Genomic DNA, 12,925 nt, shown 5'->3' with positions numbered 1-12,925 from the left:
TGTCTTGTGTATATAACATCTTTGAAGAGATGTAGTTATAGTCACTCGTATTGTAAAGCTGGAAGTCTTTTCTCTTAAAAGAGGGAGGAAGGAGTTACTTAGCATGTTAAACTGAGAGTTGTGGAAAGAAAAGAACTAGTTTACTATTTTTATTTATGCTGCTCATCAGGTAAATAACTTCTTCAACAGATTTCCAAGGAACTGTGCTTTTAGGTCTGTTGAATGTAGTTTCACAAAATTCAAAATCAATCTTACTGTATCTGTGTTTTCGTGTAAATTATGGTAAAAAATTGATACCTTTAAAAGGGATTAGGTTGTTCAGTTCTGGTTTTCATTCCATAATTACCTTTAAGTTAGCTAGCTTGAGTGTTGCTTGGCTTCTTTGATGTAGCTTAGTTTGAGTCTGCAATCTTTACAGGTTTGTGGGAAGGCCAAGTAACCCATCTGTATTTTCTGCTGCTGTTAGCAGTATCTGACTACTTTTTTTTTCCCCACCTTGTATGTAAAGGTTCAGCAGTATTGAGACGAAAGGAAAATTGCAAGAAAGTATTAACCTGATCGATTAATGAGCAGTTATAAAGTATTTTCTTCATCCTCATGTTTTCTGATATGCCTTTGTCATTCTGCAGAACTACTGCCAAAATAGCAATGCTCTTAAACGGTATGGCTGTCACATCAGTGCTTGGAGATGCAGATTAGATATTCAAAATAGAAATGTTTGTAGATCAGTTTCTTACTTATATATATGACGTATCTATTCAAATTGAAATGTGAAATTCCATAATTATCACGGACTGGTAATTTTGGGTGAAAGAGAAGGAATGTAACCTGTTAAACTTTGTATGTAACGCTTGTTAGTTATGGCTTTAAGTTCAAAAATACTTTTTGTCTATTACTAGGAAAATCAAGGGATTCCCGATCAGCCAGAATGGAATCTGAAATTGTACCGAAAATTACCAAAATGACAGTGTCTGGAAAGAAACAGTCAATGGGATTTGAAGTTCCATGGTAAGCTGAGCCCACTTACATCAAGGTACATCAGTAGCTCTTCTTTCAGACTGATGCACCTGTAGCAAGCTTTCTTCTTCTTTTATTTCTATTTTTACAGCAATTTTAGTGTCACTCTCCAGAACAAACCATTTCAGCTTCTTGTTTGACTCACAATTACTTTCAGAAGATGGTACCTCACGTTTTGAGTTTAACAAATCCTTTCACTATGAATAGTGTAGAGAGATACCAGCTATTCGGATTATTTAAACATCCGCTTCATAGAATACTGAACATTCTTGGGGTTCGTTTATTTTAAATTTAGTTTGCTAAGTGGAATTATGAAATCGATAAATCTTAACTGTAATTGCTTGTTCTTCAAAGGAAGTAATACATTTAAGAATAATTTATGGGGAAACTAATCACTTAAGACTAAATTGTCTTCCTCTGCAGCTTTTATTAACTTTAACAGGTGTTCAAGGTATAACTGTTGTAGAGAAGTCAGTCCTCCTTATGCTGAAATAATTTTGAGTAGTAATTCTAATTTTATCCTAACTTGGAACTGCTGGGGAGATGTCTCGTTAAGAGTGCAAAAACATGCTGAATCAGAGTCCACCTACCTACAACAATAGCCAGGACAGGTCAAGCATGTTAGGAATATGTTCTATGAAATGTCACTGCATGTAGCATTCTGCGGCTCCTCCATCACCTAATTTTCCTTTTGGATTGGACCGGTTTCTAGTAACAATATTTAATGCAGTTTTTGTGCTTGGATATGCTTATTGTGATTTTGAATTCAATCTTATTATAGTCACATATTTTGTGCCAAGGAATAGCATGGTTATCCTCAGGAAAATAGTTCACAAGCATAAACAATGCCAACATCCCCACCTCAGCTGCAGTATTTGCAGTTCTGATCTGGAAAGCATTTTGAGGAGCAGGAAGATAGCGTGGTATTTATTTTACAGTACCTTGAGCATGTTTGGTGTAACTGTAGAAAGTAAGCAGATGGTTTTACCTAGTTTCCTAAGTGCATTTAATACAGGGGTGTAAGGCTGATATCGCTATATCCTTAAAATTGTTAAATGCCTTTGCTGAATGAAGTTGATGTCTTTCAGCTACTTAGATACAATAAAATGTAAATTAAAAATTTCTGGGATTTCAAAATCCTCTTTCTGTGCTGTTCGAGATTTGCAGTACATCAGAGAAACGTTTTTCTTCCTCTCACCTTTGCTGATTAGTGACTGTAATTGTCAATGGTTTACGGGCTGGTTCAGCCCCCTTCTGTGACTAGCAGAGCAGAGGGATTTTGCAAAATCTGTGCCTCCGGAAAAGGGAACAGGGAACCCCAGAATAATTAAAAACAGTGGCAACAATCTGAGGAGAAACAAACTAATTTACTAAATATAGTATTGGAATGCAAGATAACACACTATAATACAATATAATTAGAATTGAAGCTAATAAATCAAATATAATGAGAGAGAGAATGTCTGAAAGGTGGATAGGCCTCACTGCAACACAGAGGTGAGATGTGCAGTCCAGTTGAGCAACAGGGAGATGGGAGGAGAGCCAACGAAGAAAAGGGGATGAAAAAAAACCCATCAGGTGATTTTGCCAGGAGTTCTATCTACTCACTGTGACCGCAAAGTTTTCTGGGGAATGTAGTTCTTCTCTTCTGGACAGGTACCCAGAACTTGAGCATTAACAATTAAACTCCCAGTGCACTACATGATGTTATGATGTGGAATACTGAAAACCAAAAATCATGAAACCATGACAGTAATGACTGATTTGTATTAACTTAATGGAATCTTCATCTTTGGTGTTCCTATTTCACTGCTTAAATAGTTCTTCATAATAGTAAAATGATGTAGATATAACTTAATGAAAAGTAGTCATAAAGGAGTGAAAAAGATCTGCCACTTAATCTTTCAGTGGCTCGATAGGGATAGTAGTGATTGCATTTTTAGCTGTCATAAGATAATGGCTATATGAAGTGTTCATTAATAAGAATAAATGTAGAATTTAGTCTCTCTTATTTAATGACTACCCTGCCTTCTGTATGTGTGTCTACTTTGTAGGGAAGAATGAAGTAGGAATGTTTTGCTCATGTGTAGGCTGGAGAAATTCTTGGATAGGCTAATGGTGACTCAGTCTCAGAGGAAAAATAGTTGTCTCTGCGTGGTTCTCAGCTGCTCTGCTTCTCTTTAGGGACTCTGACAGTTTGTATTATGCTTCCTTCCATTATAGTGATATACTTTTTGTGACAGAAAATAAAACCTAACCTACTACTGATATCTTCAGGTCTAAATCTTTGGTACTGCGAAGATGTTTATTTACTTCTCTTCACTTGATCAGCATTTCAGCAATGCTGCTAAATAAGAACAAGCCTCTTTTTCCCCACCCTTTTCAGAGGGTGGTAGGTACAGGCTGCTTGGAGGAGCTGTGAGTACCCCTTCTCTGCAGAGATTCAAAGCCAGGTTGGATGGGGCGCCGGAAAGTCTAATCTGATGGTTGGCAGCCCTGCCTGTGGCAGAAGGGTTGGAACTGGGTGGGCTTTAAGGTCTCTTTCTACTCTAACCATTCTGTGATTCCTACAGAAATCATATGGATGTTAGACATTTACTTTTAAGCTAGTATAAATAGGAATGGAGTGGTTTATTGAAGAATAGAAGGAGATTTTGAGAAGAACCAATCAACAAATATGGCATAAAGTCTGACAGAAATTGCAATGTTGTCTGCATGTTTTAGGAATCACGCTTGTAGGAACCTGTGATGACCTCCTTTGTTGTCTATGGACCACTGGAGCAGTGTGACATGCAGAACTGAGGGAGGTGGCCTTGACCATATGCTTTCTTCTCTACTTTAGGACAGTGTAGCTTATTCTGCCTGATTCCTAACTTATGGAGCCTCATTTCCATTTTCCCATAGTTTCTGTGTAAGGTCTATGCTAAATATATTGAAGTTACCTGAAGCACTAGTGTTGCCTTGCAAGCTTGTAATGACTTTGTAGCTTTTGTCCACTTCTAAACTTGAAAAGCAAACCCTTTTCCCTGTCTCAACTCCTTAAGTATGAGAGGTTTTTTTTCTTACACATTTATCTGCTGGTTTCTTGATAATTTATTTAAAGATAAATTCTTGGGGAAAGCAATAGATTTATGCTTATTAATGCCTAAGAAGGATTTTAAAATTATTTTTCAGATTCTCTTTGTTACTTATGCACTAATAAATGTACTGCAGAGGGCTTATAATAATGCGTTTTTCTAAGTGCATAGTTTGTATCTCTGACTGAAAGCACTCTCTTAGAAATTGTTCATGGGAGTTTTGATAAACTTGAATTCTAAACCAAGTGTGATGTTAGCCTTTGGAGTTTGCACTTCATGCTCTCATTGCTAAATGTTTGTATGCTGTTGGTGCAGGCATCATTCCAAGGTGATTCTATGGTATGTTAGTTTTTGTTGTCAACTTTTATGGAATTTTAAAGATAGTTCATGGGCCACGTTTTTAAAACAGTGGTCTAGCATTAACAAAACTGACTATTTGAATAGCTACTCAGTCTTTATGATACCAATTTTGTTATGATGCATGACCTCGTAATAATAAACGAACGAATAATACTCCATTAAAGTGTGAATGGAGTCTTAGAAGGCATGAATTACTCTGAGCATTGATTGCCTTAGAAACTGTCTCTGGAAAATGGAGTTTGCTCACTTCTGACAAGATGTTTTTCTGGTACTTTAGTGAGATTAATTACTGGGCTTTCTCTTGTCCAATTGTGAAGGAAAGCAGAAAAAATTGTGAGCAAAAAAGGGTGATTATTTTAACCAGCCTGACCAATATTTTGTAATTAATAATTTTGAAAGGGGAAATAAATGTAGACATTCCTGTAATGACTCTGTGTACTCCGAAAGAGTCGGTTGTATAAAAATAGTTCATGAAGCATCCAGACTTGAAGAAAATAATACTTAAAAGCTAAATCTTCAGCAGGTAAACTTTCAGGTTCTTCTCTGAATGTCGGTAGTGTGAACCTCAATAAACACAGTTGCGTGAAGATGAGTGTCTTTTAGCATGTTTTATAACAGCATATGTTGTATTTCAGAATTTCTTGTTCCCAGAAAACAGTGATGTAACCATAACATTTTACTCAATTTAATCTTACGGTCTGTGTTGGCAAAGATAACATAGGAAGTATCTTGCCTCTAGTTTCTACTAAATGTTGAACTTTGCCAGGCATTTGTCTTCTGATTGCTAAGAAAAAGCTGTGGTGAGAGCTTTGGACACCTGTGGCTGAACTGATGGAGATCAAGCCTGTATTTAACAAATTCTTATGCACAGTGCAAGCAAATGGTTAGGAATTGTTCTTCCTCCAAATAGAAATGGCAGATCTTCTGTTATCATAGATGTTTTCAGATTTCCAGAATGTGGTAGTATCTGAAACCTTTAGAAATCTAGCTGGAGTAGTCTACTAACAGTTTCAAATTTTCAAATACTTTACCCCTGAAATAATAGCAAGGCTAGTGGCTAGAGTCATGTTTCACTCATTATTTCACTAGTATATTATCTAGTGCCTTTTCTTGAACCACCCAAATACATACTCATTTTGGCATCCAAGAGCAGTGATAGTCACACCAGAAGGTACTTAATCATGAGAGAATGATTGTTTAATCTTGTCTTGATTCTTTGAGGAGCTGTAAGTGGTTTGAATTCTGCCATTCCACATTCATCATATTTTTGGAATTCATACTGACATTGTCTTTGGCTTAAGGGAAAATCTGAGCTTCTGAGACTAGAAAATAAAATTATTGCTTAAGTAAGTAGAATTTAGAAACGTACTAATAAATTGTCTTTCAAAATATGTTTTGTTTTTTAAAAAGCTTTTGAAAGCTATAGGATAGCATGTTTTTGGATCACGTTACTTCAAGTTTATCTAAATGTTTTCTTTTCAATGTTTTTCATTTTTGAAAAATTGGTTTTGGAAGTAATGCAAATTGCAAAGAATACTGGATTGCAGAATGCAAAGGCTGTTTTTGTCTGGCTGCTTCTTTCTAGAAATTCAAGTGTTAGGATGCTAAGAAAAAATAATAACACCAATGTGAAATACTGTATTTGCGTTGTACTGTAACTTCGTATTAGCAACCACCATAATGCTTCGGTGTGAAAGTGATAGATGTTGAGCTCACACTGAATTGAACTTCATCATGGGGGGAAAAAAAGATAAGAATGGTAATCTTGTTGGAAGGCATCTAACACAAATAAGTTTTAAATAGGTTAATATATGATTCAGGCCAAACTGGTCTGGTGTGCTTCTTGTAATTAAGGTGTTTTTAAATACGTTGTTAGAATGTGTAGAAAACTTTGTCTTGCAATTCTGCAGTCCTATGAATTTTTGCTTTCTATCAACATGATTGTTTTTCAGTCAGTTTTAATAAATAAATTTTAATAAATCTCTGAAGAGAAATTAGAGAAAATAATTGTGCCATTCCGAAGTAGATTTTTCGGTTCAAACTTAATGTCCTATTAAGGAATTAAAAAAAAAAAAAAAAAAAAAGCAAAAACAAATAAACAAGTATTTTGTTCAGACTGATAGAAATGCATTTTTCTTTTACCAGCAAAACAAAGCACAAATAACTCTAGTGCCTTATTTTTTTTTACGCAATAGCTCACTCTCTTTTCTATAACTGATGAGACAGTAGTTTTTAGAGTTTAGGAAATTAAGTGCATCTTTTTATAAAGAATATTTGGCTTATCACTATACGGTGTTACATATTGGAGTTCATCTAATCCCATAGTTTGATGACATATTATGGCTACTTTCCAGATATCATAAGATCAAAGGATCATAGAATTGTTTGGGTTGGAAGAGATCTTTAAGATCATCTAGTTCCAACCCTCCTGCTATAGGCAGTGACACCTCCCTCTAGACCAGGTTGCTCAGAGCCCCATCCAGCCTGGCCTTGAATACTTACAGGGACCTCTTTGATCAACCTGTTCCATTGTCTCATCACCCTCACATTAAAAAAAATTTCTTCCTGATATCTAGTCTAAATCTACCCTCTTCTAGTTTAAAGCCACTTCCCCTCATCGTGTTGCTTCATGCTCTTATAAAAAGTCTCTCCCCAACTTTCCTGTAGGGCCCCTTCAGGTACTGGAAAACAGCTATAAGGTCCCCCTAGTGCCTTCTCTTCTCCTGGCTGAAGAGCCCTAGCCCTCCCAGCCTGTCCCTGTAATGAAGATGCTCCACCCCTCTGATCATCTTTCTGGTCTTCCTCTGGACTTACTCCAACTGCGGCATGTCCTTCTTCTGTTGGGGACTCCAGAACTGTATGTAGTACTCCAGGGGGGGTTTCACAAGAACAAAGTAGAGGGACAAAATCACCTCCCTCAACTTGCTGGTCATGCTTCTCTTGATGCTACCCAGGATACTATTAGCTGCCTGGTTTGCAAACACACATTGCCAGCTCATGCTGAGTCTTCTGTCAGCTGACACCCTTAAATTCTTCTCTTTAGGGCTTCTCTCAAGCCATTCTCCATTCTCCACCCACCCATATTTGTGCTTGGGATTGCCGTCACCCAGTAGCAGGACCTTGTACTTGGCCTTGTTTAACTTCGTGAGGTTGGCCTGGGCACACCTCTCAAGCCTGTCCAGGTCCCTCTGCATGGCATGCCTTCCCTTCAGTGTGTCAGCTGCACCGCTGAGCTTGGTGTTGTCTGCACGCTTGCTGAGGATGCCCTCGACCCCACTGTGCATGCCGCCTATAAAGATTTTAAGTAACACCAATCCTTGAGAACAAATCAAAATAAAAAATGTCATGAATGTGTGACCAAGGGCGGTAAACTGATACTGTTTTCCTTTAAACAGTTTACAAAATTTTAATAGGATAACTTCATGTAAATAGACTTTCCAGAGAGTTGTGTATCTATTTTGCAGCAGCGTAGATACTGTCCAATTCCTGCTACCTCCATGACATAAACCACATTCGGTACTTAGCTTATTGGAGAAAATGATGATTGTGTATCAATCTTGATGCACCATCCCAGGTTTAAATTTTGGATTAGTAGCCAAGAAACAAATATGCATATTTCTGCTTTGGGATCCTCACAGTAAAGAGCAAGAACTTGGCTTTGGCCCTTATAAAAAAGGTGTCAAAGTAAATCATTCTGATATAGTCCTTGTAGCTAGACTCTGAGTTAAAAAGGGGAGGGGTATAAAATGGCCGTCGTAGCTATGGCTGTAATTAGAGGCTAAATTTCCATTCATTGTGAACGTTTACTAGGCTTAACAGTTTAGACTGTAATGCTTGAATTGCTTTGTCAAGTAGACTAGCTTGGTTGGACTATGTTTCCTGAGAGGAAATAGAAAGGAACTAATACAATGCAAATACTCCTGTGAGTGCCGATACAGACAGAAAATGAGAAGTAACGTTGCACTGAATTGTCAAAAAAAAAAAAAAAAAAAAAAAAGAAGGTACTGTGACATGGGATTCTGAAGTACAATACCAAAATAAATTGAATTATAAACACTGAAAAGAGAAAAACTGAAGTTTCCTTCTTGCTGGTATATAAATGAGATATGGAGACTGAAAGATTCACTCTGGAAATGATTATAGTTGTATTAGCTTTTGGTAGTGCTTCTGAAAACCTGCTAGAATCGGTTCTACAGAAAGTAGCCTGCACCACAGTAGAACTGCACTGATTTCCAGTTTTCCAGGTGAAGAAGCCCTTTTTCCTTGTAGGAACAAACAAAAACAAAACTTTTACAATATTGATAAATGTGACTTCACAGAATTTCAGGAGTTGGAAAAGACCTCAAAAGATCAAGTCCAACACCCCTCAAAACAGGTTTTGTACAGTAGGTCATGCAAGTGGGCATCCAGGATGAATATCTCCATAAAAGGAGTCTCCGCAAGCACTCTGGACAATGTGTTCCAGTGCTCCATCACCCTTACTGTGAAGTTCTTCTGCATTTTTGTGTGGAACTTTCTGTGTTCAAGTTTTAAGCCATTGCTCCTTGTCCTATCAGTGTACACCACTGAGAAGAGCCTGGCCTCGTCCGTTTGCCTCCCACCTCCCTTTAGATACTTAATCAACGTTAATCAGATAACCCCTCAGTTGTCTTTTCCCCAGGCTGAACATACCCAGGTTACTCAGCCTTTCCTCATACTGGAGGTGTTCCAGGCCCTTTATTACATTTGTGGTCCTCTGCTGGATTCCTTCTAGAAAATAGCTGTCTTTTTTGAACTGGGGAGCCCAGATCTGGGCACAGTATTCTAAATGTGGCCTCACCAGGGCAGAGTAGATGGGAGGATAACCTCCCTCAAGCTACTGACTGTGCTCTTTAATGCACCGTATGATACAATTGGCCTTCTTGGCAACACTACTGGCTCATTGGCAACCTGTTGTTCACCAGAACACCCACGTCCTTCTCTGCAGAGCTCCTCTCTGGCACATTATCTCCTAACCCAGGCTGATGCATGCGGTTATTCTTTGCCAGATGCAACACTCCATACTTGTTAAACCTCATCAGGTTCTTTCCTGCCCAACACTCCAGTCTGTCCAGGTCTTGTTGAATGGTTGTACAGCCTTCTGGTGTGTCAGTCATTCCTCCCAACTTTGTATCATCAGCAAACTTGCTGAGGGTGGACTCTACCCTTCATCAGGTCAGTGATGAAGGTATTAAAAAAAAGATGCTGACTTACCTGTTATGATTCTGTGGAAACATTGCACCTTAAATTGCAGCTCAGATATGCTTTATTTCTAGTCTTTCTATATTTTGCTAATGTTCTCACAATGGAATATCACTCCATTCAGCTGTACTTGTTACTGTAAGTGAAAGCTATTTTAGGACGTCTCAAAGCTCATTTAGGTAGGAGTCTCACTGCAGAGAAGGACAGTCTCTGTTGTAGTCCTTTCCCTCCATGTTAAAAGAAGTGGCTTTGAGAAGCTTTTGTTTATCAGAGTTTCATGTGTTTTGCAAGATTATTTATTTTGCTTTTGTGTATAGTACTTATCTGACGAGATGTTCAGAGCTGGTATTGTGAAGTTTGTATCCAGTTGCTCATTACTTCCACCTTAATGGACTTGTTGCAACTTACTATATAGTATTTTTCTGAGACTTATATAATAAGGAAGGGAAGATTATTTTTCTCCTATATTTCTTTAATTTCTTCGACATTTGCATTCCCTGTGTTTTCTTTTTCTTTTTTTTTTTCCTCATATAGTATGATTACTGAAGAAAATGGCCATGTTAACACACCTCAGAAAGGACTGCCAGTTGAAGAAGCCAGTGTAACTCCTGGGGTTCTTGAGGCAGTATCAAAACCTGCTCTTTCACCCCAAGTAGTGCAGGTTTCAGAAGAGCAGAATACCGTGCCTACTCCAGTAAAAAAAACAAGCAAGACAAAACCACAAATAGATGTGAAAGCGGAATTGGAGAAGAGACAAGGAGGAAAACAACTGCTTAATTTGGTGGTAATAGGTAATAATGTTACGTTAAAGGTATAGAGGTTAAAAACTCTGTTGATTGAATCGGGAAGTGATAAAAAATGAAAATTGTCATCTCTTTATCATCATATGCTGTTTTCAGTTGTATCTGCTTGACTACTGCTATTGGGCGAAAGTACATTCAGACTTCCTTGGCTAAACCATGAGGTTGAGTTAACTGGCATTTGACAGACTAGTAAGATCTGCTTTTGTTTTGTTTTGTTTTGTTCTTGGTAGTGTTTTCTTTTTAGTACTAATATGGAGATACTAGTTGGCTGTCAACATAAAGTACCAGTTTCAGTATAGTGTCTGCCAGTACTGCTAAAATCCTGTGGATTGCATGAACGTTAGTGTATGTGATTTTCATATATTTTTGTCTATTTCATGTTGTACTATATTTAAAATTTGTAAATCAGTAAAACTGCTGTGTTTTTCCTCCATAGGACATGTTGATGCAGGTAAAAGTACTTTAATGGGTCACCTACTCTACCTCTTGGGAAATGTGAACAAAAGAACTATGCACAAATATGAACAGGAATCTAAGAAGGCTGGCAAAGCTTCATTTGCGTATGCGTGGGTCTTGGATGAAACTGGGGAAGAAAGAGAAAGGTAGAGTTATCAATTTAATGGGAAATTAATAACATTTTTCTGAAAGAGCAACATTTGTTAGGAGATCTACTAATAAGACTTTGATAGAAGCATTCTAAATGCTTACAGGTATTTCCTCAGTGCTTACAAGTAAATATTTTGCTTTGTTGAAGTACAAATCAAGAGAGAATTAATATACTGGTTTGATTTCAAAAATTTGAATGAGAAGTTCAGTGTTTCTTCACATCTGTCTATGCGAAGGATTGTAGAGTGGGACCAAAATGTACAATGCTGAAAGCTAGTTTTCTATAAAGCTGTCTTTCTGGCTTATTACTGCAAATTTTCTCTCAACTTGGTTATTGTTGTGTGGGAAAACTCAAGGTTAAATTGTTCGTATGAAAGGGAATCAGAACAGTAAACTAAGCACTAAAATGTTGGTTCACACCTGACTTACATTACATTGAATATCAAGTTGATCCTAAAAAATATATATGTTTACTTTACAGAAATTTAAAATTAAATTCTACCATATTAAAAAAGAATGTAATGGGGAAGCAGTGAAGCTAATTAAAACGTATATATATGACCTTCAAGAAAACTGAATAGAAAGTGACATGATATATTATGTTCAAAAAAAATAAAGAACTTTCCTGTGTGTGTGTGTCTATATCTATCTATCAATCTAGCTATAGATAGGTAGGTTGCTCCCAAAGTAATGCCTCATTTATTTCCATGTAAATGATTGCAGGTGCAAATTTAATAGAACAAATTTTCAGCTACAAAACAGTTTTTCAACATAGTAACCACCATTAGCTATACGTTTTTGCCAGTGATGAACAAGAGCCTGTGTGCTGCACTTGTAAAGATCTACACCAGTGGAGGTGGCCCACTATTTCACCCTTTCTTTGATGGGTAATTCACATTACCACTCTCTGGATTGCCATTTTGACTCTGGCTTGTAGTAGGGACAGTGTGTCTTGCCATTTGCAATGGTGTGATTCAGGAATTTTTCACCTTGAGCCTGGTGTTTGTTCAGTAGGTACTGACAAACTTGCATATGGTGTTCTTTGTTCCCGTGCACACATTCATGGCACCCAACTGACACAAGCTTTATGACTTTTCAGTGTCACCACCGTCATTTCCAAAGCATTGAAACTGATACTCAGTTCTTTTCAGCTCTGTACACAGTCCCCTGGTTGTCATCTGTTCTGGATGAGCTGATTGAGTCACTCTTCATTTTGTGGTGTGACAGCTGCGCATGGCTATCACACATAGGATATGGTTTGTCTTTCACACTGTTGTTGCTACCTCTGCCACCTCACTGTGCTCACATCCACTCTTTGTTTTCTTTCGGTGTTCAGCAAGCATCAGTGAATGTCAGGGCCATTTTTTCTCTCTGGAGGAATTCAGGGACACCCCTTTGTTTCGTATGCACTTCCATGTCAGATGCCATTCTGTCAGACTGCTCCTCTGCTGCCATGTGTCACACAGCAACAACATGTAATGGATTGTTGGTGGGAAGGTACAGTGTTTTACTGCCATGCTGCCAACATCTGTCTCTGACTGTGTGGATCAGTGGAATAACATAGGAGGCATTACTTTTGGAACAACCCTTATGTTTTCCTTTTAATCATTCATCCATTGTTCTACAGCATATAACTTCCTCTGGTTGCAAAGATAAATGTAACAGAGTAAACTGCTGCTGTAGAACATCAGTTAGACTGGTGGCTGTAGTGTGTTTACCTTTGTTTTAAAGGCAGATGCACATCTGCAGCCACTCTGTATGTAACTAAACTTTTGCATATGCATCTCCTTTCAGTTATGAAATGAACGTAGAAACCTGAGTAGGAGTGGGAACAGGGAACTG

At 37.7% G+C, this 12,925-nt stretch overlaps 1 protein-coding gene across 3 annotated transcripts in view; it reads left to right on the top strand.

Annotated features, from left to right (window-relative positions):
- Positions 1–12,925, top strand: part of HBS1L (HBS1 like translational GTPase) — a 64,720-nt gene that overhangs the window by 35,565 nt on the left and 16,230 nt on the right. For all 3 annotated transcript variants that reach the window (XM_052680719.1, XM_052680698.1, XM_052680709.1), the window contains 3 exons: positions 900–1,008; positions 10,209–10,465; positions 10,914–11,079. In XM_052680719.1, coding sequence (XP_052536679.1) covers positions 900–1,008; positions 10,209–10,465; positions 10,914–11,079 — 532 coding nt within the window. The remainder of the gene's footprint in view (positions 1–899; positions 1,009–10,208; positions 10,466–10,913; positions 11,080–12,925) is intronic.

The sequence above is a fragment of the Tympanuchus pallidicinctus genome, unplaced genomic scaffold (genome assembly GCF_026119805.1).
Source record: "Tympanuchus pallidicinctus isolate F22 unplaced genomic scaffold, pur_lepc_1.0 scaffold1, whole genome shotgun sequence".
Lineage (NCBI taxonomy): Eukaryota > Metazoa > Chordata > Aves > Galliformes > Phasianidae > Tympanuchus > Tympanuchus pallidicinctus.
This window is presented reverse-complemented; position numbering and strand designations above follow the sequence as displayed.